Source organism: Nelusetta ayraudi, unplaced genomic scaffold (genome assembly GCF_046127955.1).
Source record: "Nelusetta ayraudi isolate G7.1 ecotype Tasmania unplaced genomic scaffold, CSIRO-AGI_Nayr_v1 ptg000056l, whole genome shotgun sequence".
Classification (NCBI taxonomy): Eukaryota; Metazoa; Chordata; class Actinopteri; order Tetraodontiformes; family Monacanthidae; genus Nelusetta; species Nelusetta ayraudi.
The window spans coordinates 8110-31274 of record NW_027466106.1 but is presented as its reverse complement, the minus strand read 5'-3'; the positions used below and the strand labels follow the sequence as shown (position 1 = coordinate 31274).

The window sequence follows — 23165 nt, the reverse complement described above, 5'->3', positions numbered from 1 at the left end:
CAGCGAGGAACAAAGCTGCAAGGTTTTCTTGTGGAGGGCGGAGCGAGCCGAGCCTCCCAGTTAAAGAGGAATTACTCCACCCTGCCATTACGGGGAGCTTATCTCCCCGCTAAATCACCACCTCCACACCGGACGACTGTCTCTCCAGCTGGCAACCCACCATTTAGGCCTGGGGATCAGCTCCGAGCGGCGGCGGTGGCGGCGAGGAGAGAGAGAGAGAGAGAGAGAGAGAGAGAGAGAGAGAGAGAGAGAGAGAGAGAGAGAGAGGGGGCGACCTGTCATGTCCGCAGAAAATCTAACGGGACAGAAGTCGTCCAGAACGGAGCGAAGGTCACCTTGTTTTAACCTCAAGGTCGCCCCGGGGGTCAAAGCGTCGCACTTGCATCTCCTGCTGCTGGCGCACCGTGTTCACACCTACAATACACTGGCCAGTGCGGTGACTCCCATCTCTACTGTGTGTCACCTGGCGCAGGTGTGAGTTTCAATCAGGTGACGCTCACTGCCGTGCGCGACGCGTCGCTGACACTGTATGTGCAGTGGCACTGCGTACCAGTAGCATTTTCAGTTCAGAACGCGTGGAAGTTTTGACACAGCATCTGTAGATTGTCTCTCTTTTTGGATGACATACAGTATGTTGGTCTGCTCCACTGGAGTCCTGCATGAAAAATGAAGATCTGAATATCTGTACATATATTTAAACCTGTCAACCTAAAGATAGAAAATAAGGGAGTCTTTACCATGAGTCGCGTTTCATTTTATTCCCTGAAATAGAACGCAGGGAAGGCTGCAGTTGCTTTTTATTCCCCGCGTAAGAAAAAAAAAAAAAAAAAAAAATGGCACATTTCAATCTACAGCCAGTGAGTGCTAAACCTTCTTTACACATGGCATTGTGAAGGCTAAACTGACTTCCTGTTCCGACAAAGCAGCGGCCTGTTCGAGTGACTCCAGCAGCCGTCGGAGAGCGGCGCCTTACACAAAAAGCGCACTCGACTCTGGCTCGCGTGTCTCTCGGCGGCGGCTCAGGTCCTCCTGCGGGCCCTTCACTGCCATTAATAGCTGCTCACCGGCTTGTATGTAGAGTATCGATCCCTGACCTGCGCGACGCCGCATTTTACAGTGGGGCCGTTTGTTAAGTGTGTCACAGCACTCGGTCATCGTTGCACGTGAGAAATTAAATATGGATTTTACATGAAAATGCGGGCGAACCGTCCATGGTTCGGTCCGGCTAAACGTGATCTAATGTCAGGCAGTCGCAGGCAGCGGGCGGTTCAAAGGCAAAGCTCCTCCTTTCACTTCACTTTTTCACTTATTCAGCCACTTCATTCACATTTTTCATGCGAGAGAAATGATGTCGAATCACACCTTTCCCGCTGAAGTACCACGATGGAGGTTAAAGGCTCCACACCGCCGACCATATCAGCGGCTGCCATATAAAAAAAAAAAGTACAGTATCTTGAAAAAAAGAAATTAAGAATTTCCTCGACATTCCTTCGAAATTTAAAAATAAAAACGCTGTCCGGTGTGATGTGCACCCATCTTCAGAACCTTAGCTTTCATCCGTGACTCTTATCAAGCACGGTCATGTGATCAGTCATCTCAAAAGAAACTGTAGACCTGCAGTGAACGGCAGATTCAGCCTTCTGTTTACAGCCTCCTGCAAAAACACAGAGCTTTAGCTTTGCGCTCGTCTGGAGAAAAACAAATTAGCTCCGAGAAAACAGCACACTGGGGAGAGAGCCATTGCTGCTGCCCTTTGTGATGTCACAAAGGGGCCACGGGCCATTTGGCACAGATGTCCTGAACTGCTGAACAAGCAAAAGACGAAGAGGAGAAACTTTTACTGTTAGAAACAGCTGCGAAATGATCTTAAAATAGTGCAGGATAGAGTCCGGCTTGACTCTCTAGAATCTCCACATGCAGTTTTGCCTAAACATCCTGCCAAACACCGAATATCCAGAGGATCAGGTGGCGGCTCTGCGCAGCATCGTTGCTGTTTAATATCAGTGTTGACACGACAGTCTGCAGTCGGGCAGTACAGCAGGTGTAGCCGCTGCAGCGACAGTCTGGAGCAACAAGCCGGAGCTTCAGACGCTCGCGGGACCTGCTGCCCGAACGACATAACGTCAATCCGGACAACGACGCGAAATCCAGCGCAGGTCGCGGCTTCGTGTGAAAGTGTTAATCGCGACAATCGTTGAAATGCGAAGCGGAACCTGCCGCCTGTTGTCGCGGATGCTTCCGGGCTGTTTTTCCAGCCTCAGGGGGAAGCTGCTGCTGATCCTGGTAATTGACCAGCGGGCTAATCTTTAAACTACCAGCAGACGACGAGCGAAACCCTTCCTTTAAGTGCGCGACTGCTGCTCCGGCTGGCGGTGTGACGCTCCAGTCTGGAGCTGCTGTGTTTTTGTTTGTCTGTTTTCTTCGAAAAAAAAAAAGCACTGTATAAATCCAATCCATTATGGTTATTATTATTATCTTTATTTCCAAAGGGCCTGGTCATGGGCTCCTCTCTGGGCCAGACCTCCCTCCAGCTAACGAGGTGGTCTGTTCTGCGTTCTGCCGGCTCATTGAGCCCATAAATAAGCTGATTTTTGCGGAAACTCTTGCACAGCCCTCTTCCTAGAAGCTGCCGCCGCCGCTGCTTTTAATTCACTCAAGACGCAATAAACACCGCGTGGGTGACTGATAGCCGGAGCACCAGTTCGTTTCCCCCCCCCTAGCATCGGGCCCCGTAGGAACAGGCTGCAGGGCCCCGAAAGCTAATGACAATCTACGAGCGTACGGCTAAACCCCGGCGCTAATTACTGTGAACTCTGACATTGTGTGCACGAGGGATAAGAACCCTCCTGAGCGAGTGAGTCACAACAGGTCGCTGCCCACACGGAGAGCCACTCGTGAGCCTCAGTGAGGCGGACGCTCCCAAGGTGGGAACCGATGAAAAGATTTCCGATCCTGCCCGTCCAACACATTACAAGACCCGCGTGAATCCGTTTCGAGCTTTGGTTAAAATATAACATCAAGTTATATAGTTTATAATGGTTGTAACTGCAATTTCACTGTTGTCGGTCCAAAGAGCCGCATATAAATCTCCAACCAGTTTATTAGAGAGCAGGTATGAATGAATGTGTGACTGACCTATTATCGGCGGAACACAGAAGAACACAAAGTCTTCGAACTCGTCGCGAAGAAACATGAAAATACCGTGCATGCGGCTCAGCTGTGGTTTCGTAAATACATCCAAAAAAAAAAAAAGAACAAAAACACAGACAAAAAGGAGGGCCGAGCCAGATAACAACTCACAGTATCTCGGCATGAACACTGCGGCACTCGACATTAAAGCTTTCTGACACAATGTGTGGGATGATGACAGAAAGAAAGAAAGGAGCAATTTATAATAGATATCAAAGGCGGAGAGAGTCTGTAAAAACACTGGCAGGTAGGTCTGCGCTGTGTGGGTACAAACTGTTATGCAAAAGGACAAATATGGAAGGACGGTAACAAATCCTGCAAAAGTAAAAAAAAAAAAAAAAAAGAGTCATGCTTTTTTTTTTTTTTTTGCAGAAGTGTGATGGAAGCTATTTAAGCAGTCAATGATATCCCCCATCCTGCCCCCTCTCTGTTCAGCCGACTCCTTTCAAGAGAGGAGCATGTCTAATGGGCTTTAGTCTCAACAGCTCGAAGGCAGAAGAACTCAAACGTGCCCTGCAGGGAGACTGTGGCTCTGTGTCACAATTCACACCCAAGCAAAAAAAAAAAAAAAAAAAAAAGTACAAAATAAATTCTGCCTCTCATTTAGCTAACTGCTCACGCGTGCTGGCTCCTTAAAAACCCTCTGAAAACGGCTTTAAATTGGAAGGCAAAATTTTCTTTTTTTCTCTCAATTCCTTCAACTGGCAGGTAGGACAGAGTTTGGTCCTCGACCTCTGGCTGTGCACCAGGAGCAGGAGCAGAGGGACGGGAGGGCAGGATGGATGGGAGGATGCTGGGCGGAGGACAGGTGGAGATGGAGGGAGTGGGCGGATCCCTTCCTCCCCGGTTCATGTGTGTGTGTCTGCGTGTGTGCGTGTGTGCGTGTGTGTGTATGTGTCAAGCCAAAGAGATGCTGCAGCCCAGAAGGTTAGGGAATCTCTACCTGAGTCACTCTGACATCTCCTGCAGCTGCTGGTTTCTGTGGGGGTTCAAATTACAACATTTTTAAACGGGGCAGAGAGTCATGAGAATCAGCAAAGAACACCAAAACACAGAGCAGAGCGCGGTGCGGGTAAAAAAACAAAAAAACAACAACCACCCAACGACGACGACAACAACAACAGTAACAACAACAAAAATGTGTCGCAGCCGCCAAATGCCGTCGATGAGGGATCGCACAAATGACAGACAAAATCAAACAGCATGTAGACGTCTCACATTTTTGTGCTCATGATTCGGGGTTTGAGTGAGCCTGAGTACAACCTGAAGCTAGGAATTCAACATTCAAGCAACTTTGGCAACACAAACTATCCACTTTGCAAAATACACATCGATCTGCTAAAATCTACACATGCCCTCTATGATGCAGAATATTCCAGCAGCGAGACGTTGGTCTTAAATAGTGCAAGATTTACTGTACAGTTTTTTTTTTCTTACGCTATGTGTCTCCAACAGGACAATAAGCTGCGTTTCCATTACAGTTTTTCGCAAAATAAAAGCGATATTTCTAAAATTTCGACGGAGTAAAAATTGCGATTTGCAGGCGTCTCCATTGACGCGAAGCGAAGCGAATGAGCCGTAGTTCTCGTAAAATCCCGTCCCGCGAGATTGATGAGAATTTCGTTTGCGTTTGTTTGTTTACGTTTGCTTGCTGTCAAGAATGGTTGTTCTATTTTTCTCCTTGATTACTTGTAAAAAATATTCCGTCTCCTCCTCCGTCGAAACATTACGCGCCATTTTCACTTGAAGTGAACTGGTCACGCGACCCCAGTACGTCACGTCCGGTGACGCGTAAATGCGAAAAAAGTGTTTCCATGACATTTTTGCGAAGTACGTCGATATCGATGTGTCTAAAAAACCTCACCATAAGAGCGTGAAAACCTTTTAGCGATATTTGAGAGGTTATTTGAAGTTTAAGTATTTCCATGGCCAGTGTTTTATTGCGATATTTAGGTTTTGCGCAATTCTAGGGGTCATGGAATCGCAGCTAGTCCACCTTTTTGCTTCTTTGAAGCTTTTTTAAAACGTCCCAATGGCTATCTGGCAGACCAGCCCTCTGTGATGTCACAAAGTGCACTGACGCCTCACTGAGCTGGTCTTCCCCCCTACGTCCTGGGACGCTGCCTGACAGTTGTTCCCGCCCCTTTTCCAAACGAGTGGACAGTACAGCAGAGCACCACTTTTCACCGGAAGGCTGCAAACAGAGGGCTAAACGCGCTGCGATCCAGGGTCGTTTGACGATGTGAGTCTGCTCCAGTGCAGTCTGGGAGGAAAAATAAAGCTCTGACAGCTCTGAGATTAATACGGGACTTTTAAATCCATCCGTTCGTCATTCATTTAGGTCCTTTTTTGAAGGAGGACGTTGAAAATGTTTTTAGTATCGGTGTAACTGAAAACGCAGGAAAAATTCAAAGCCTTTAAGTGCCGCAGTCGCTTGGAACTGAAGACAAAAAAAAAAAAACAAAAAAAAAAACGCATTCTGTTTCCAGCATATTTTAGAGAGGAGCCAAGAAAAAAAAAAGAAGAAAAACCGCTATCACATTCGGTGCCTGCCAAGCGCGGCACTCTAAACTCATGCGGCTCTTAAGCTCAGCCTCTTGAAGTCAGATTTCCAGTGAGTGCTGTCAAAACATCCCTCCAATGTCTCCACATACATCAACCCAACCGCCGGGGAGACGGAGCGCTCAGCAGCTGTCGGCCCGAGACAGAGAGACACGCTTGACCAGAGAATGACTTCAAAAAATTAAAAATTAAAAAAAGAATTTATATATATAAAAAAAAAAAAAATCATGCATCATGGAGATGCTTCCTCTCTACTGACGCAGCGTGAGAACAACCCACACTCTAACACGCCGCACTTCCTGGTTTGTGCCACTGTTGGGGCTGTCAGGGATGCAGGAGGGTGTCGACACAGTGGCTTCCATCACCCTGTTTCAGAAGCAATATGTAATGCATTACATAATGAAGGACTATCAATTCAAATTTCTCTTACGCTCCTCAGAGGCGGCTGTCAACTAAAGAGTTAAAGTGACGTAGCGAACACTGACGATGGTTTCTGCTGGCTCCAGTCTCCACTTAGCATCAAAACTAGCAAAACTCAAAGGCCACTTATGTGATTTCCACAGAACTCGGCAACTGCACTTGCGTAGTTGTGCGGTGCCGGGGTGACTGGTTGTATCGTTGCCAATTGTCGCCCTCTTCTTCTGCTTCTTCTTCTTTAGCATCGTGTAACTTTATCCAGAGCGCCACCTACTGGCAAAACTCGCGGGACTCCTCGTAGGGAAAAGCTCCCAATTTGGGTTCGCTCTCCCCAATGAGGCGACTGCATCGCTTTCCTTGCTGCCGAAGCTTTGGACAAAACAGAATAATTGCTAGAATCGTTTCAAACAAAGCAAAAGGCTGCGTTTGGCTGCAATAAAAGCTGCGCCATCACGACTCGTTTTTCAAAAGTTGCTTTTAGGTTTCTTTCTCAATCACAAAGTTCATCCTGCCAGATGAACTTCCTTTCTGAGACTCGTGACCTGAAATGACTCGGTCAGGAGGGGGCGGGGGAGGTTGGGGGGGGTTGGAGCGTCCGCCGCTAGATGATTCACGAGAGGGAAGCAGGCGCCAAACAATAAACGCGTGGCTGGCGCACGTACGGTTCAAAGTCAAATGCCGCGAATGAGTCACGTGGAGAGAGCGGCCGGTGGGAGGTCCTTGGAGCGCGGCGGCAGGCGGTCAAGTGAGGCAAACAACTCGGAAGAGAATAAAACATAAAAACAATGTGCAGGTCTTCAACCGTGCGGTCAGCGGGGGGAACCTGGAGTCGGTCTGACGGGGAGCTGCAGGTGGAGATGCCGTGCGTCCAAGCTTTGGGTCTCCGGACAAAAAAAAAAAGGGTGAGTGGTGTCGAGGGCTGGTCCCTTAAATAAAGAGTCAAAGTGGCCTTAAAGAGCCGCGGGAGCGCCGCGCTGCTTTTTATCACCCGGCTGCCCTTTAATCAGTCATGTGACCGAGCTGCCGCTTCCTTCCTGGGGGGCGTTCACTGAGAGGAGTATTAATAACTGCTCAAACTACGGCGACAAACAATGAGGACGCCGGCTCTGCTGTTACTGAGTGTGTGTGTGTGTGTGTGTGTGTGTGTGTGTCCTCCTGTGACTCCCTGGACTGGCAGGCAGACAGACAGTTTGTGGCTGCGAGCGCCGGTCAACAACTTAAAAAAAGACGCCACGGCGGAGGAGAAGTGGGTCACCTCCGGACACGGCCGTAAACACGCACGCACACACCCACCCACCCTCACACACACACACACACACTCACACGTGCAAGAGGTCTGGGTGTCTCCTAATGGACCGCATGGCAACAGCGGTCAGTTAAAACATCGAAGCTGCAGGAGCTGCGGCCAAACTGCATGTTGTCCCTTTGAATCACACAAATCTGCTTTTAGTTTAGTAAAAAACAGAATGAAAATAAACGGAACGAAAAATAATTTTTCGTACAAAAAAAGAAACGTGACCTCCGAAACTTCAACTTGAAGTCACTGAAGTGCAAAAGCGGACGGGTAAAGGGAAGACACACTGGGGACGAGTGAGGGAGCGAGCGGAGAGCAGAGAGTCGCTGGGAGCAGCGGCAGCAGCAGCAGCAGCATGTAGGTCAACCTGCTGATCTCCAGCTGATCCCGTCCGGCTGAGCAGCTCTGACCGGCTCCACTCGCTGGCGGCCCTGAATCGCAGCCGGGACAGAACTGGGACAGAACAGAACCGGGACAGAACAGGGCCAGAACCCCCTGAGCGGCTGGAGAACGACGACTCCTGCGTTTGTACGTCTGAGAGCTTCAGCGGGTTTTTTTCTTAACTGCAAACAGGAAGCGGCGCTGCTGCCTCGTACTCTACTACTTTTCTGGCCCCGACACACACACACACATACACACACACACACACACATGCGCGCACATGCACACACACACACACACACACACACACACTCGCACACTTACCCCAAGCCTGGCAGAATCCCTGCACATCTCATCTCATTCTCCTCATTGTGTGCAGGAAAGACTCAAGTGTCACAAACGCTGCTGCTGCTGCTGCTGCTGCTCTGACTGAGGCCGGTGGCGACTGCCCCTCCTCCCCTTCCTCTCACCCCCACCCCCTCCACTCCTGCTCTCGCGCACTCCTTCTTCCCCTCCTCCTCCTCCCCCCTTCACTCTCCTCCTCTCCTGCCGCTTGCTCTCTGATCCCGTCCCTCTTCTCTCCAACCCTTGTCCGGCGTCTGCACAAAGCGCATCAATTATTCAGAGGCAGTCTACCGCTCCCCCCCGCCCCCCCTATACCCCTCACCGGATCATCCAATCAGAGGCCGGGCCCCCCTCGCCACTTAATGGGCTCCCGCTGTACCTGCTGCCGGCTCCTTGCACCGCACTCTGGAGACGGCGGCGGGAGAGGCGGAGCTCCGTTGTTCAGGAGGGGGGGGAGGAGGAGGGGGCAAGGAAGACAGCGAGCCGGCTGAAGAGGAGCCGGAGCTCTTCTTCTCGTCCCCTCCCCCTCCCCCACCCCCGCCCTGCACGTGCCAGACTGTGAGGGACGCGCAATCCAGCGAAGACCAGAAGAAGCGGCGTTCATGGGAGTGAGAGCGTGAGCGCTGCTGTCGGGCTGCAGGAGAGGATGCAGCTGTGGCCGCCCGACCAGAGGGAACGCAGAGTGAAAGTGTGTGCGTGTGCGTGCGTGCGTGCGTGCGTGCATGTGCGGTGAAGGCGGCTGCACCAGATGAATCGACCCAGGGGACAAATGAAATCACAATTACGATAAATTGGATTGCAAAGTTCTCGAAGGTTGTGGGTTTTTGTGGGTGCGTGTGTTTTTTTTTGAAATTTTATTTTGAAGGAGTGCTCAGGGGGAGGTGGTTGCAAAGAAGTTTCATCAGCGAGGCCGCTGCAGAGTGTCAGAGGCCCCGTCGACTAAAAATAAACCCCCGTTTCCTGTTAATAATTCAGCGCCGCGCTCCAACTCAGTGGTAATTAAATATAAAAGTCTGTAAGGTTGATTGGGTCAGTAACAAAGGATGCCCGCGCTTTGCTCTCTCGCTCTCTCTCTCTCTCTCTCTCCATCACACACACACACACACACCTTTTAAGACGGAGACGAGGCGAGAGAAATCAATCGAGTGAGAGTAAAGTGAGACAGGTGAGTGGAAATACTGTCAGATTGTTGTGAGCCAGTGTGAGTGTGTGTGTGTGTGTGCGCGCGCGCGCGTGTGTGTGCGTGTCTGCCCACATGCCAATGAATTCCCACACAGTCTAACAGGAGCCATTATTTGCACAACCTCAACCCCACACACTGCAGTGTGAAAGGTTGTGTGCTGTTTAAGTGCATTTTCACTGTGCGTGTGTGTGTGTGTGTGTGTGTGTGTGTGTGTGTGTGTGTGTGTGTGTGTGTGTGTGTGTGTGTGAACTCCCTCGTCCGTGGGCAGTACGAAACCATTTTAACTACTTTCTAGCAGCTCTTTTTTTTTTTGAATTCACGTATCAAACAAAAGACCGACTTCCTCGCTGGCTATTTGTTCGCTACAGGAACACACACACACACACACACACACACACACACACACACACACACACACACACACACACACACACACACACACACACCACGCTCACACGCCACGCTAACAGATTGCTAAATCACTTTCATAGCCGACAGACCAACAACAACAACAACAAGCAGCAACTTGCATCAGTTAAACATCCAAAGTTGTGATTTTTGTACCCCCCACCCCCTATCTCTCCCCTGTTAGAATCATAGCAGTCATTCCAGGAAGCAGCGAACTTTAATCCCCAGCGTGTGCAGTCATGTTGACAACTTCACCCACAGTTTCACAGTCTTGGTCTGACTGATGCCGTTAAAGGTGCAGGTCGAAGGTTACTTTAGGGCATGAGTTTACGGCTCACGACCTTCCTTTTTATTGTACAGCTTCTGTTTGTCCGTTTTTGTTGGTTTTTTTCTGCCTCCGCTCTCACTTCCTCAGTGAACTTTTGCCCCCCCCGCTGTTGATGGCTTTCTTGTTAAACTTCCCCGTACACACACAAGTAGAATCACGATCGCATTTCATTTTTTGCGCACAGCGTCGGCGTTCTGGTTTTGTTTTCATGGTTTCATTTTGTGTTGTTGTCAGTCTGGGTTTATGTACAACTGAACTTAAAGGTTCATCTTTTAGAGCTGCGAGGGGCACTTTACACACAAAATACATTTATTGAAATACTTTTACCAGCCCAGTCAAGTCAAGATTACGATTAGTATTACAAAATGCAATTACAAGAAAGGAATTAAACTTGAATGGATTAAAAATAAAAGAATTATACGAGACTTAAGAAATATATATGTATTGAAAAAAGCCTTAAAACAACAGAACAATGCTAGGACACAGAAAAGTTAGCATAGCGTCCAAGCGGTTCATGGTTAGAGTGTGTTCAGGAATTCAGCCTGGTGCTGCCGGATTGCTGACTCGCTCACCGAGGAGGGAAAAAGTCAAGTCGGGGGTGGATTATGGACGGTAGCATATTATCTTAAGAGTATGTTAGGGTTGGCTGAGATTAGGGTTAGCGCAGCGGCACACCTATTATCTAATGAGGATCGCAGTTGGACGGCGGCACGTAGCGCACGGCGACGCACTGCCGCAAAGGGAAACGAAGCCGACGGCAGTGCGGCGCGTTTCCGTGCGGAGGGTGAACTGGCCGTTAACAGACGTCAAGTTTTTAAAGAGCTTCCAAACCTGGAAGTTGCGTTTTTGAAAAACAAAAAAAACAAACAAAACGGAAGTAGACGCGAACGACAGCAATCTGCCACCGTCCGTCGGAGGCTAATGACACTGATGCTAGCTTGGCTAGCAGCAGATAAGTCTCTTCACTGGCTGATTCCAGATTAGGCCGACGCGCTAATCCCAACCCCGGGAGCTTTAGCGCAGGGTCACAATCTCCAGACGCTCTTTAAGGGCGACAGACTGTCGGAAAAAAAAAACTCTTTACTGGACAGACGGGGCTGAGGCGCGACCACAGTGAAATGATTCAATTAGACCAGGAGTGGGCAGACTATTTGACTGGTGGGTCACAGTGGGTTGTAAAATTTGACAGAGGAGCCAGAAGGAGCAGATGGATGGAGTGTTTTGGTGACCAACCTCCAAATGAACAAAAGAAAAGTTACGGCAAAATATGTCTTTGAAGCCTTTACTGAAATGACTCTTAAAAGACTGAAAAAGGATGAAATAAAGGTATTTTATGACGTGCCTACTTTTGATATAAATTCTTCAAGTTCGGCGGGCCAAATTAAAAAGCTTAACGGGCCGCATATGGCCCCCGGGCCGTAGCTTGCCCATGCCTGAATTAGAACAGCGAGGGTGATTAATTAATACTCCCTGGGATGAGAACACAATCGGGAATCGGGTGCGTTTGTTCCTCTCTGCAGCCACGGCAGCGGCTGTTTAGCGACGACTTCACTTGTGAAGCCGCCGACAAAGAGGGAAGGGGAGCTCATAATTGCTTTATCACTTTCGCTGACGCTCTGAGGAAAAGCATCGCGGTGATTGATCTGAAGAAGGAGCCGCCTCCCAGACTCCTCGGCCCCTCCGTCTGGGCTCTCAGGTGTCAGATCTGCGGCCGCGTGTCGCCATGGCCGGAAGTCCGAGGTTTGTGCTGCGGGCCGCACAATTCCGACACGCGCGCACACGCGTGCACGAGCAACGCGAAACGGGGACGAGCTGTCCCGGCCTGAAATGTCTCAGTGCAGCTGTTTGCTGCAGCTGTGCGGAAAACTCAGGGAGTTTTAGAGGAGCGCCATCGGGAAAAACTCACTTTGCCAGTGAATTGTTTCTTGCAATGATGTGTTTATCACTTTAAGAAAAGAAGAGCGGCTCAGTAACATGGAAAGCCGCTGCTGTCGCAATCGTTCGAATGTGTGTGCTTAAACAAGCAGATCTGGTTATAAGCCCTCCGTGATGTCACATTGGGAAAGGTGCTTTTGTCCTTTTTTTCAGTTACACAAGTGGATCGTTCAAAAACAGAGGGCTAACTTGTCCACAAATAGCAGCTTTATTTTCATTTTGCTGCATTTCTGCTGAAATAATTTCAACCAAACTTTCTTTTAATACTGACGTGTCAAAAAAGAAGACCAAACTCACCTGCTCTTTCCGTACAAACTTATAATGATTTATTACATCCCTTTTTTTTCTCAGACAGTAAAAAAACGAAACAAAAATCAGCAACTAAGATGTAACTCTTAGTTTTTCCTTCTCTATTCAAACCTCATGTTTGTCTACTTCCAGACGTGGATGGTCAGCAAAGCATCACTTTCAGTAGAAAGCTAAAACAGCTGGAGGCCGTAAACAAAGGGCTAAATGAACTTAAATAAAATGAATAAATAATTGTAATGCTGTATGACAGCTGGGAGAGGCTCCAGCAGACCCCCGCAACCCTGAGTGCAGGAAGAAGCAGGTATTGAAAATGGATGGGTGGATCTATGCGGCTTCTTGCTGAACTAACACTGTGAAGCTGTTTCCTGCTGGAGTCCAGGATGAAGAATGCAAAAAGTAAAAAAAAAAAAAATGCCTCTAATGTGGGACCTTGACATCTCTCCTCTGCCGCCCTTCCGTCTGCCCTTTCAGACAGTCGGCTGGGGATGCAGGACGGACACTCGGAAGAGAGAGAGAGACACCCCCCCCAACCCCCCGCATCACTTCAGCCCCGCCTCCCCACACCACAGCTCCCATTTGTCCTCCGCGCATAAAACGGCTCTTCCTGAAACCCGCCGCTTCCCTTCTATTAGATCCCAGAACCATCAGCAGAGCCTGGGGATGATTCTGACTGTCAGCCACCCCACCCACCCACCAACCACCCTCCCCACCCCACCCCCCGACCCCACCACAGCCGAGCCAGCCGGTCGGCCAGCCAGCCAGCCGGTCGGCCGGTCTCGGACCAGCCGAGCCTGGACGGCAATCACATTACCCCGACGGAGGAACACAGACAGCGAGAGAAACACAGCAATCAATACGGAACACTGACGTCTGTCTGACCACTTCAGTTCCTCCCGACAAGATGCTTTTCCACCGCAGCTGAAAGAGGATATTTGGGCTTGAATAAAACGCACGCGTCTCAGAAACGGGGGTTTGAAGTTTCCAAAAGCATCGCTGTCAGAAAACACTGACTGGTGGGCGTCTCCGTCAGCCGTCCAGGGCGCATCGGCGACACCTTCGCAACCATCCATCCATCCGTCCGTCCGTCCAGCCATCTCCGTCGCCATCTCTTCCCCTTTCCCCGCTGCCTCTGCACATTTCACTCTGACAAATGCACAAGAACAGAGCGACCCGGCAGGACCGTGGGAGGCTGCGGATCAGACTGACTGGCGTCTGAGCGCTGCTGCTGCTGCTGCTGCTGCTGCTGCCGCTGCTGCTGCTGCCGCTGCTGCTGCTGCCGCTGCTGCTGCTGCGCTTGCATACAGACGGAGAGGACGCGCGACTCCAGAGGTCCAAAGTCTGAGTGCTAATTGAAAAGTCCAGTCGCAGAAACGTGACACAAAACAGTAATGCCTATATATCTATATGAAAAAAGGGGAAATTGTAGAAGAGGAATGATCTTATCTTTGGAAAAGAAAAGCTGATAAAATCACAAGCAGCCGTGTTTGTGCGGCCGCCATCCACAGGCTCTGCAGACCAATTTGATTTGACTGACTGATGGCCCGATGAGAGCAGTGGAGCCACAGAGGCTTCGCCATGTTGACGTGACGACAAACAAACACGCTAACGACGCAACAAGCGGCCAGAAAATAGAATTTGAAAAAAGGGAAAAAAAAAAAAAAAAATGAGAGGAAAGTAAAATAATCACAGCGGGTGACGTGCAGCAGAGCGAGCGATCCTGAGACTCAGGGTGGGCGGAGCAATGAGGACGATGAGGCGACCGAGTGCGCGCTGAGATGTTTTTTTTTTTTTCTTCAGAGAGAAAAAAACAGAACAAGGTTGTGGCCTCTTACCTGCAGACTTGGGGGTGAACTTGTCCCTGTTGGCGGCGCACACAGCCAGCAACCTGTAGCCCAGGTCCAGGTCGAAGCCTTGCTGAGCAGCCACTCGACTCACCACCTGCAGGAAGGGGCGAGCGTTTCGTCAGGTGTTCGAGCGGCAAAAAGTAACGTGGTCTATAAACGCCGAGCGATCGGGATCAGGGGAGTCAAACTGGCTGTGCAGACAGAGCTCAGTCTGCCAAACGTTACTTCCCGGGAGAAGGTCACACTGCAGACAAAGCCAACAACTCAGATACTCGCTAAAGGTTACGAGCGCAGCCACGATATGAAATGAAATTATTTTCGGGCCGGTTCCCTGGTCGCCCTTTGGTGTTCAGGACTTGGGACCAAATTCATGGGACCTTATGAACCTTCCGCTGCTGAAAGCATTAAGCCAACAGTGGTTTTCTATCTCCGATTGTTCAGTGAAGACTTAATTTCTGCCACAACATTTCATGAATTATTACTATTTGAATGCATTATTTGATTATTAACAATTTTTTTGACTTAATTGGTTAATTTCACCGACTGCAGGGAACAGTACTGAGGTTGCGCTGATCCTACCTCCATGATTTGTAAAAAGTGAAAAGAAAGAAGCAAGAATTGAACAAAAGAAAAACAAACCCGTGCAGGACACCCCTCCGAAAAAACAGAAAAACTAAACCACCTCTTAAAAATTCACTATAACCTCTCCAGGTCACATTTGGTTAACGTTTAACAAGCAGCAATAAGTGTTGGTTGTAGGTCAGCGAAAGAAATAAAACAATAATCAAACATTTCTTTCCAGGACTTCAATATAAAGTGGTGGTGGTGGGGGGGCACTCGCTGACTGACCCTGGCATCAAGAGGAGGGAAACACTCTTTGCTATTTATCTGCTGGCTGATAAACTGCCGCCCTGCTCCAGCTGACCTCAAAACACACATTACTGCAAACAAAGCAGGCCGGCGCTGCTCTTCCCGGAGCCCACACTGATCGTAAAGTGCTTCTGGTCGCAGGTAGTATATAAAAGTCAATAAAGGTGATGGTGGTGGTGGCGGTTTGTCCGATCGCCGTAACCAATTTGATAAATCCATTCATCGGAATTCGCTCGCAGCGGTTCAGAAATGCGACAGTCGACGAGGTGAATCCGTACCAATGACATGCAAAAGACGAGCTTCACGTTTGTGGCTTTTTATTGTGCGTTATATCCCCGCGAAACGTGTGGAAGTGCAACTCGAGTCCGAGCGAGGCGAGGGGGGCTCGCTGCCAGAGACGCCAGCTAGCGTAGATTCAACACGGATTTAACGGCGTTTCACCTCGTAAGCCTTTTTTTGTTCCAGATTAATCTCCGAGGATGTTCTGAGAATCAGCCACATCGGCTGCCTGCCATCAGATGGCTGAAGAATCAGTCTGCTGCACGTCAAGGAAACTTTTATATTATTTATCAATATTTTATGTCAATATGGACTTAACTACACGACTGCTTCCCTTCCTATTGAAAAATGAAACCGCTGTGAGTGCCTTGAATGGCCCCTTGGGGACAAATAATCTGATCAATTCAAAGGAATTGACAGATTTTAATCTCAGTTATATTATCATCATTATTATTATTGCAGTTCCCTCTATAACTCCTCCCCGCTGTGTGACAGACAGCGTTCTGGACATTTTTCCTGGACTCAATGGCAAATGATGCACAAACCTTGCTTATCCCTGCCTCTGCACAACTTGACTGTCTTTTGCACATCTGCTTTGGTTGTTTGTTGCACATAGATTGATTTGAATGCTCTTGTAATGCTTATTTTTTTGTACCTTTTTTAGTGCTGCAACCGCGTAGTTTCCCAAATTGGTATGTATAAAGTACACCTATCTATCGATCTAGTATTAATTTAAAGAAGAAGCTCAGTCGCGTCGTCCCTTTCGCAGCACTGAAGCCAAAACTTGACCGACCAACGAGAGGGAGGTTTCCCTCCCTTAACGCACAGCAAAGACCGAGGGCTTCACCCGAACACGTCCGTCTCTAAATTTGCAGTCGAACACGCGAGGCACCGAGGGCGATAACCCCCTCCCCCCGGTTCCATCACCCCCCACCCCCACCCACCCAGCTGAAAGAATGAGCCGACTTCTCCCACCGCCGCTGTAATTCTCCAGATAAGACGGCGTTCTTCACTCAAAGCCCGATGAAACAATTTAGCTGATGGAAGCGCCCCCCCCCCTCCCCCGTCAACCCCCCTGCTGAGACGGATCTCGGCGGTGGGGCTCCATTGTGTGGCCCTTTATCAGCCTTTAAGAGGCTTTTATTGTGATTTACACATTAATGAGCATTTATCTGTTTGCTCACGCTACCACTTCAGCTCCGGGAGGCTGCGCTCTCTCTCTCTCTCTCTCTCTCTCTCTCTCTCTCTCTCTCTCTCTGTTTTCTGAGGCTGATCCATACGATATGTGTGTGAAGCGCCACAGACTGCAGTGGTGGTGTTTCCAGATGTACGTGATGCAGTGGTAGTGGCAGTTCCTCTGCTGGATGCAGAAGGGACGACCCCGTAAGTCTTTGTGTTCACTGTCACAGAGGTTCAGTCGTGTATCGTGATGCACAACGTAACGAAGGCAGCACAGACCATTCGTTCAAAACTCAGTGTATATTTTGAAAACTCACAATAATTTTCCTTTTCCACTGGCATGAGGTGTTTTTTTTTCCCCATAGAAAGGAAATAAATAGAATGATGAAGAGAAACAGGTGTGCATGACACACACTTGTCAGCTATTTCTAAACCTCAAACGTGGCATTTTTTTTTTTCGTTCCAGAAGCGAAACTGCAGCAAAATGTCAAAAACTGTTGTAACCGTATGCTTTTATTTTGATATAAACAGCTTTTCCTTCCTGTCTGTTTACACTGCCGTCCTCTGACTGCTCTCCCAACCTTGTTTATCCGCTCCAGACCAAGAAATGTAAACACTTCTCTCTTCCCCACCAACCCTGACATCAGAAGTTCAACTAAAATCAGCTTTAAAATGAGCTCAGAACAGTTTTGTGGAGATGTGGATCTGACTGACTGCCGGATACGAACTTTAATGCACTGCAACCTGTTTCGAGTCAAAGTTCAAATCCCGCCTCAATTGTAAAACAAACACTTTCTCAGAAGCCTCCGAGTGGACGCATCCGTTCATTTATTTATTTATTCATTTTTGTTCCTGACTCTACAAAAATTTAATTACTGTTTTGCTCACGTATCCAAAAGTACCTGAAAGAGCAGGGAGGGGGAGAGAAAGAAAGAAAGAAAGAAAAAAAAAAAGCTGCAGCCAAAACCATAATTGGTGTTTGCGTACCGTCAGACATCCCATGAGGCTTTGCTCGAAAGGTCGCTGGAAGGCCCGGGGATCCCCGCACCAGTCGAGCAGCTCTGTGGCGGCCGAGTGGAAGTTGGCCGGGTTCTGTAAGTGCTGTGCAAACAAGAGAGAGGGAGGCGCTCGTTAGATGATGACGAATAATCAGTTTTGTTGCGTGTCAGATTTTGGGCGACAAATTGGAAAAAGCGCTGAACCCAAATAATTTTGGTGGCCTTGGTGCTCAATGTCTTGTTGTTTCTGCCTGTTTTTCCCTGCGAGGACCTTGACTCCTTCCTCGACGCACACGCACACACACGCATGCGCATGCACACACGCACGCACACCCGCCGCCCTGCTGCAGTGCGTCGTGGGAGGAAGATCGCTCCGCGCGCAGCAACAATGATGCCACTGTTTGCGGCTAATCTCCCTGGGCGACGCCCAGTCCTCGCCCCCGTGACCCGCAGCCCGACCAAAATCTTCCCCTCCCGTCCTCGTTCTCTCGTCCCATTGGCTGTTCATCCAGGGAGCGACACCGCACGACACAACACAACGCAACGCAACACAACACAACACAAGCGGCCGTCTAATCTACTTCAGCCTCTGTGTCTTTCTCGGCTGCTCGCTGAGGCCTGAAACAGCTCAAAGCTTTTCTTCCCGCTCGTCTTGAAGGCGACTCCGGCTGGCAGGACGGAGCAAGCGGCTCTTTTAAGAGAGAGAGAGAGAGAGAAAAAAATCGGGGGCTCCCTTTCGCCACGGCTCAGGAGGTTAATAGTTTTTTTTCTGGCCAGCTGGCCAAATTGAGACCACTTGAAAGTAGTTTATTATCCTCATTCGGAGCAGAGGCACTCTTGTTTTGTGTGCGTTCCTCGGGGGAAGGTGGCAGTCGTTGTCTGTAGGGGGCAGCAGAGGTGAGCCTGGTTTTTGAAAAAAAAAAACAAAAAAAACAAACAAACAAAAAAAACAACCAAAACAAACAAAAAATTGACTAGAAACATTGGTCGTCCAGAAATAAGAAAAATTTAGAAATCACGAGACCCTGAATCTCTCGTTCTTTCTGACTTGAAGCTTAGCAGCTAACCAACTTAGCCGCCGACTGGGTTTGGCTGACGACAAAAAAAAGTCGGGGGGTATCAGAAGTAGCGCAGCGGGGGAGGTGGGCAAGTAGTGGTGGCAGTCGCCAAGTCCGCCTTAACAACCTCAAGACTCCGACAGCCAAGCGAGTGGGGGGTGGCAGAATGAGATAGCTGGAGGAGCACCAACATCTACTGCTGCTGCTGCTGCTGCTGCTGCTCAGGGTCGGACGAGGACAGAAACAGAGAGAACGCCAGGAGGCTGCAGCGACTCCAAACCTTGACAGGCCCGTTTTCTGCATGCGAGCCGATGATCAAGCTGCGTTGGAAACACAACGACAACAACAACAGCACAATACCTGGCCACCGGCCAATCGCGCCGCCCTGCCAGCCTTTGAAGTCTCTGCCGCGCTGCTGAGTTCTGAAGAGCACGTAAACCCAACTACAATCAGCCCTCTTGATTAACCTGCTGCAGCCGCGCTAACTGGAGCCGCTACCGAACTTATGACTCTGGAGTCTGAAGCCGGCGAGACGCCGCGTGGGTTTATAATAACCTCCCTACGCTGACGCACTGGAACGCGAGAACAATCCCGAGTGGCGGAGAGCGAGCGTTACTATCCTGGGCGCCTGGACGAGCTGAGTGGAGCGTTTAGCAAGCAGGTGAAGACCGAAGGGGGACGCATCCTCTTCTAATGAAAGGCTCAAAGGGCCCGTGATTGGCTGACTCACTAGTGAGGTGGGGGTGCCGTCGTATGGATGTTGGGATATATAAAGGATTACGCCCACGCAGCATTAAAAAAAAAAAAGAAGAAGGAAAAAAAAACAACCCCAGAAAGCTTTGCCAAGCAGCCAAGTCAGTCAGCCAGCCAGCCAGCGACTTCCAGTCGGCGATTAATCACAGGCAGAGGCGGTAGCCCAGGGTCACGTCTGTCTGTTTGTTTCTCTCTGTGTACGTCTGAGTGAGGGAGTCTCCTGGAAGCCGGCAGCCAGGAGGAGGAGGAGGACGAGGAGGAGGAGGAGGATGAGGAGCGGGAAAGGGGGGTGAGAAGGAGAAAGAGGAAGAGGAGGAGGAGGGAGCACGAAGAGGCCCAGCGTACATCCGCCAAGGAGTCGGGAGCGTGGCGGAGCAGAGAGGGGGCGGGGCTTGGAGGGGTGAGGGGGGGGTTCTCGTGTCTTTGAAGTCGCTTTGTGTTTGTGTTTACTGCCAGACCCCCCCAAACCTCCCACCCCCACCCAATAACCCCAGTTTCCCGCTCTCTCTCTCTCTCTCTCTCTCTCTCTCTCTCTCTCTCTCTCTCTCTCTCTCCTCTGTCTGCCTTCCCTCCCTCGGCAACATGATCTGTGCGACAGCCACAGCTGCAGCTGCTGCTGCTGCTAATGGCGAGAAAAAGAGACGGGCGTCCATATAAGGAGCTGAGCGGCAGCGGGTCGAGTCACGGGGAGGAGAAATAGAGATTCTTGCTCTCTTTCCGTCGAGAATCCATCTTTCGCACAGCCGAGGAGGAGGAGGAGGAGGGGCTAGGGGGGTCCAGAGGGCTGATGGGAATCTTTGCAAAGAAAAAAAAATACCTGTTTGATGCACTGCAGCCTGTCATTGGTCTGCTGGATGTGCCGGTCCATTGATGGTAGCGTGTTCATCTTGCTGTCTCTACCGGAACGCCATTAAAGAGTCTTCACTCTGTGAAGGGGGGAAAAAGAAAAGAAGAAGAGGGATGAGTGGCTCTGCCAGTCTCTCTCTTTGCACACACACACACACACACACACACATTTCTTAGCGTATGAGACTTGAAATCAACAGCTTGATGGCTTCTCAAACAGGGAAGCCAGCTTTTTTCACACACTGACTCATTCAAGGGTTTCTGGCAAACGTGTGAAAGCGTGATGTTCCACAGCCGTACTATTGAAGAAAGAGACCCTAGAAAGCGCAGGGGGAAAAAAAATGAAATGAAAATGACTGATGAGCTCGACGCTACCTGCCTGAGGCATAATGACACAAACACAAACGAGACAGGACAAACGACGGAGGAGATCACGCAGACGCTCAGTTCATATCCAGATTTGTCAGAAATTGATATTTACAAAAAAAAAAAAAAAACAAAAAAAAACTTGATCCATCAGCACCTTCTGTCGCACAAGAAATTTGCCTTCCTCGGACCGTCTCGGAGATACACAGTTACTAAAAATGGGCTGATAAATCAATTGGCCAGGTAATCAGGCTGATTAAACCACCACCAGAAACTGAAAAAACAATAAAAAAAAAAACGGTGTTTGTAAATCTGTTTGTAGGCAATTGTAGGCATGTTTATTTCATTATTGAGTTGAAAAAAAGCAACCATAAAGATTAAAACCGTGCAGTATTTATTGGCCCATTGGCATCGACGGCAGCAGCAGCAGCTGCCGGGGGAATAAAAAGTACCGGCGTCCAGCGTGTTCTGTCCATCAAACCCTGAACCCTCATCCCCGCCCGCACATTTATTTCCCCTCGGTGTCGGGCCAGCTCACATTGCTCCACACAAAAGCCAAACTTAGAAAGTAGGGGCTTGTGGAAGGAGTGGTGAGTGGTGAGGAGGAGGTGGGACGGTGGTGGTGGTGCTGGGGGGTTGGGGGGGGGGCTCATAGTAATAAAAGCTGCTTAGTGCTGATAAAAGGTCCCCAAAGATCACCCGCTGTGACAAACAGAGCGAGGACCGAGGCCGAGGACCCACGGCGAGGGGAGTTTATGCTGAGTCTGGTGGGTTTTTATCTTCAAAAGAAGCCCCTGCAAGTCTGCCGCGCGCTAAGAATATTTTTCTCTCGCTCTCCACCACCCCCCCACCACCCACACACACTCTAACACACACAAACACACGCACACGTGCATGCACGCCGTGGCGGCGGCGGCAGCGTGTCAACACAAAGGGCTGGAATATTTCGCTTAGATTAGGCTTCAAGGTAAAAACTTCAAAGCGACATCTTGAGAATAAGAGTGTATTACTAATCCTCGGAGCTCAGGCATTAGTGGGCTGGAATTACCTGGAGTGCACTCGCACTAAAGTCTCAAACAACAGATGACGCCGCGGCGGACGCAGCGCTCTGCGGCCCGAGAGGAGGGTCACGTGATCGTGGCCAAACGGCTTTTGTCGGGGGTGGGTGTGGGCGGCACGCACGCACGCACACACACACATAAAAAAACACCCAGTCTGATCTGATGCTCTGATGCAGTGGTGTAGTCTAGTTTATTCTAGTAGGTATACTCTGATCCCCTCCGACTCCCCAAACGTACACATTGGTCCAGCCACAGCTACTTGAAAACAACAACAATAAAGTTTCAGCTATCAAGTGCAAAAAGTGGTGCACACACAAAATACATTTTCTAAAGTGGCACTCAAGCACTGATGAACCCTCAAACAGATCAGAACATAAGACATCCTTTTAATCACATTTTTATACAGGAAAGTGAACGTTGAGCGCTGATGCGTATTTTCGCGCATTTTTCAGTGATTATACGGTAATTTCTTAACATTTTCTCCTGGTTATACGGCGTCTACCTGCGCATCACGTAGACTACGCCACTGCCCTGATGCCACTGCCAGGCTGCCCCAAATTTCTTTTCTTTTCTTTTTTTTTTTTTTTGCCGCGCCGCACCTCCTCCGCACGGCCAGCAGGTGTCTCCCTTCCCCTCCGCTCAGCCTGCTCTCTCTCGCTCGCCAGCGGCTCCGGCGAGGCTCCTCTAAGCTCCTGACAAGTGCTACAAATCCCCTTCAGCAGGCAGCCCGGCAGCTCGGCGCACCGCTAACAGCCCAGCGCTGGCCCGTCTGACCTTGTGGCTATTGATTAACTGTTTCCTCACCGGGGCCTCCTCCTCCTCCTCCTCCTCCTCCTCTTCTTCTTCGCTGTCCCTACACACAACCCCCGGCCAGGAGAGAGTGAGAGGCTCTGAAACTAGACTTTTACCACCAAGCGTCTCGTTTCATTCCCATTGACTGAACTGCGTTTTTTTTGTGTTTTTTTTTTGTTTCTTTAAAGCAGAAGAAACAATGTTTGGCAGTAGCAGCAGCAGCAGCAGTTAGTTGTCGTGCCGGCGAGGATCAGAAATCAATCCACTCAACTCAACTGACCAAAACGACAACCACAATCCTCGCTGGGGGAAGTGGGGGAGGGGGAAGGGGTGTGTGCGTGTGTTTGTGTGTTGCATAACAGACAATGCTTGAGTGGAAACATGGCAGAATCGTCGTCCCGCTCCCGCCCCACATCCTGACCCCTCCCTGCCTCCCTGTTCGGCTTCAAAATGAAGCAGTAATCTGGCAGATGATCGCAGGAAGGGGAAGAGGTGAACGTTGACGTCGCCGCTGCCCCGGCTTCTCAATACCATGACCGAGAACAGCTGGACTGAAAAACCTCTGGGTTTTTTTCTTCTTCTCCCCTGTCGTTTGTTTTCATAGATCCATTTCTTCTTCTTCTTCTTCTTCTTCTTCTTCAAATTATTTATTTATTTATTTAGTTTGATTGATTGAATGGAAATGAGAGCGGCAAATAAGTGTTATTTTGCAAAAATCTTCTTCTTCTTCTTCTTCTTCTTCTTCTCTTGTTTTTTCGCCGTCACGGG

General features: G+C 49.5%; 1 protein-coding gene across 4 annotated transcripts in view; it reads right to left on the bottom strand.

Annotated features, from left to right (window-relative positions):
* Positions 1–20282, bottom strand: part of LOC142896554 (zinc finger MIZ domain-containing protein 1-like) — a 33741-nt gene extending 13459 nt beyond the window's left edge. For 2 of the 4 annotated variants that reach the window (XM_076038267.1, XM_076038269.1), the window contains exons 1-4: positions 20150–20282; positions 17511–17624; positions 14184–14289; positions 4133–4168 (exon numbers count right to left, since the gene is read on the bottom strand). In XM_076038267.1, the coding sequence (XP_075894382.1) occupies positions 4133–4168; positions 14184–14289; positions 17511–17624; positions 20150–20218 (325 nt within the window). In that variant the 5' untranslated portion in view covers positions 20219–20282. Of the gene's footprint in view, positions 1–4132; positions 4169–8167; positions 8279–14183; positions 14290–17510; positions 17625–20149 lie in introns of those variants that run through there. The other 2 variants (XM_076038268.1, XM_076038270.1) reach the window with 2 other exon arrangements.
* Between the last annotated feature and the right edge of the window lie 2883 nt (positions 20283–23165).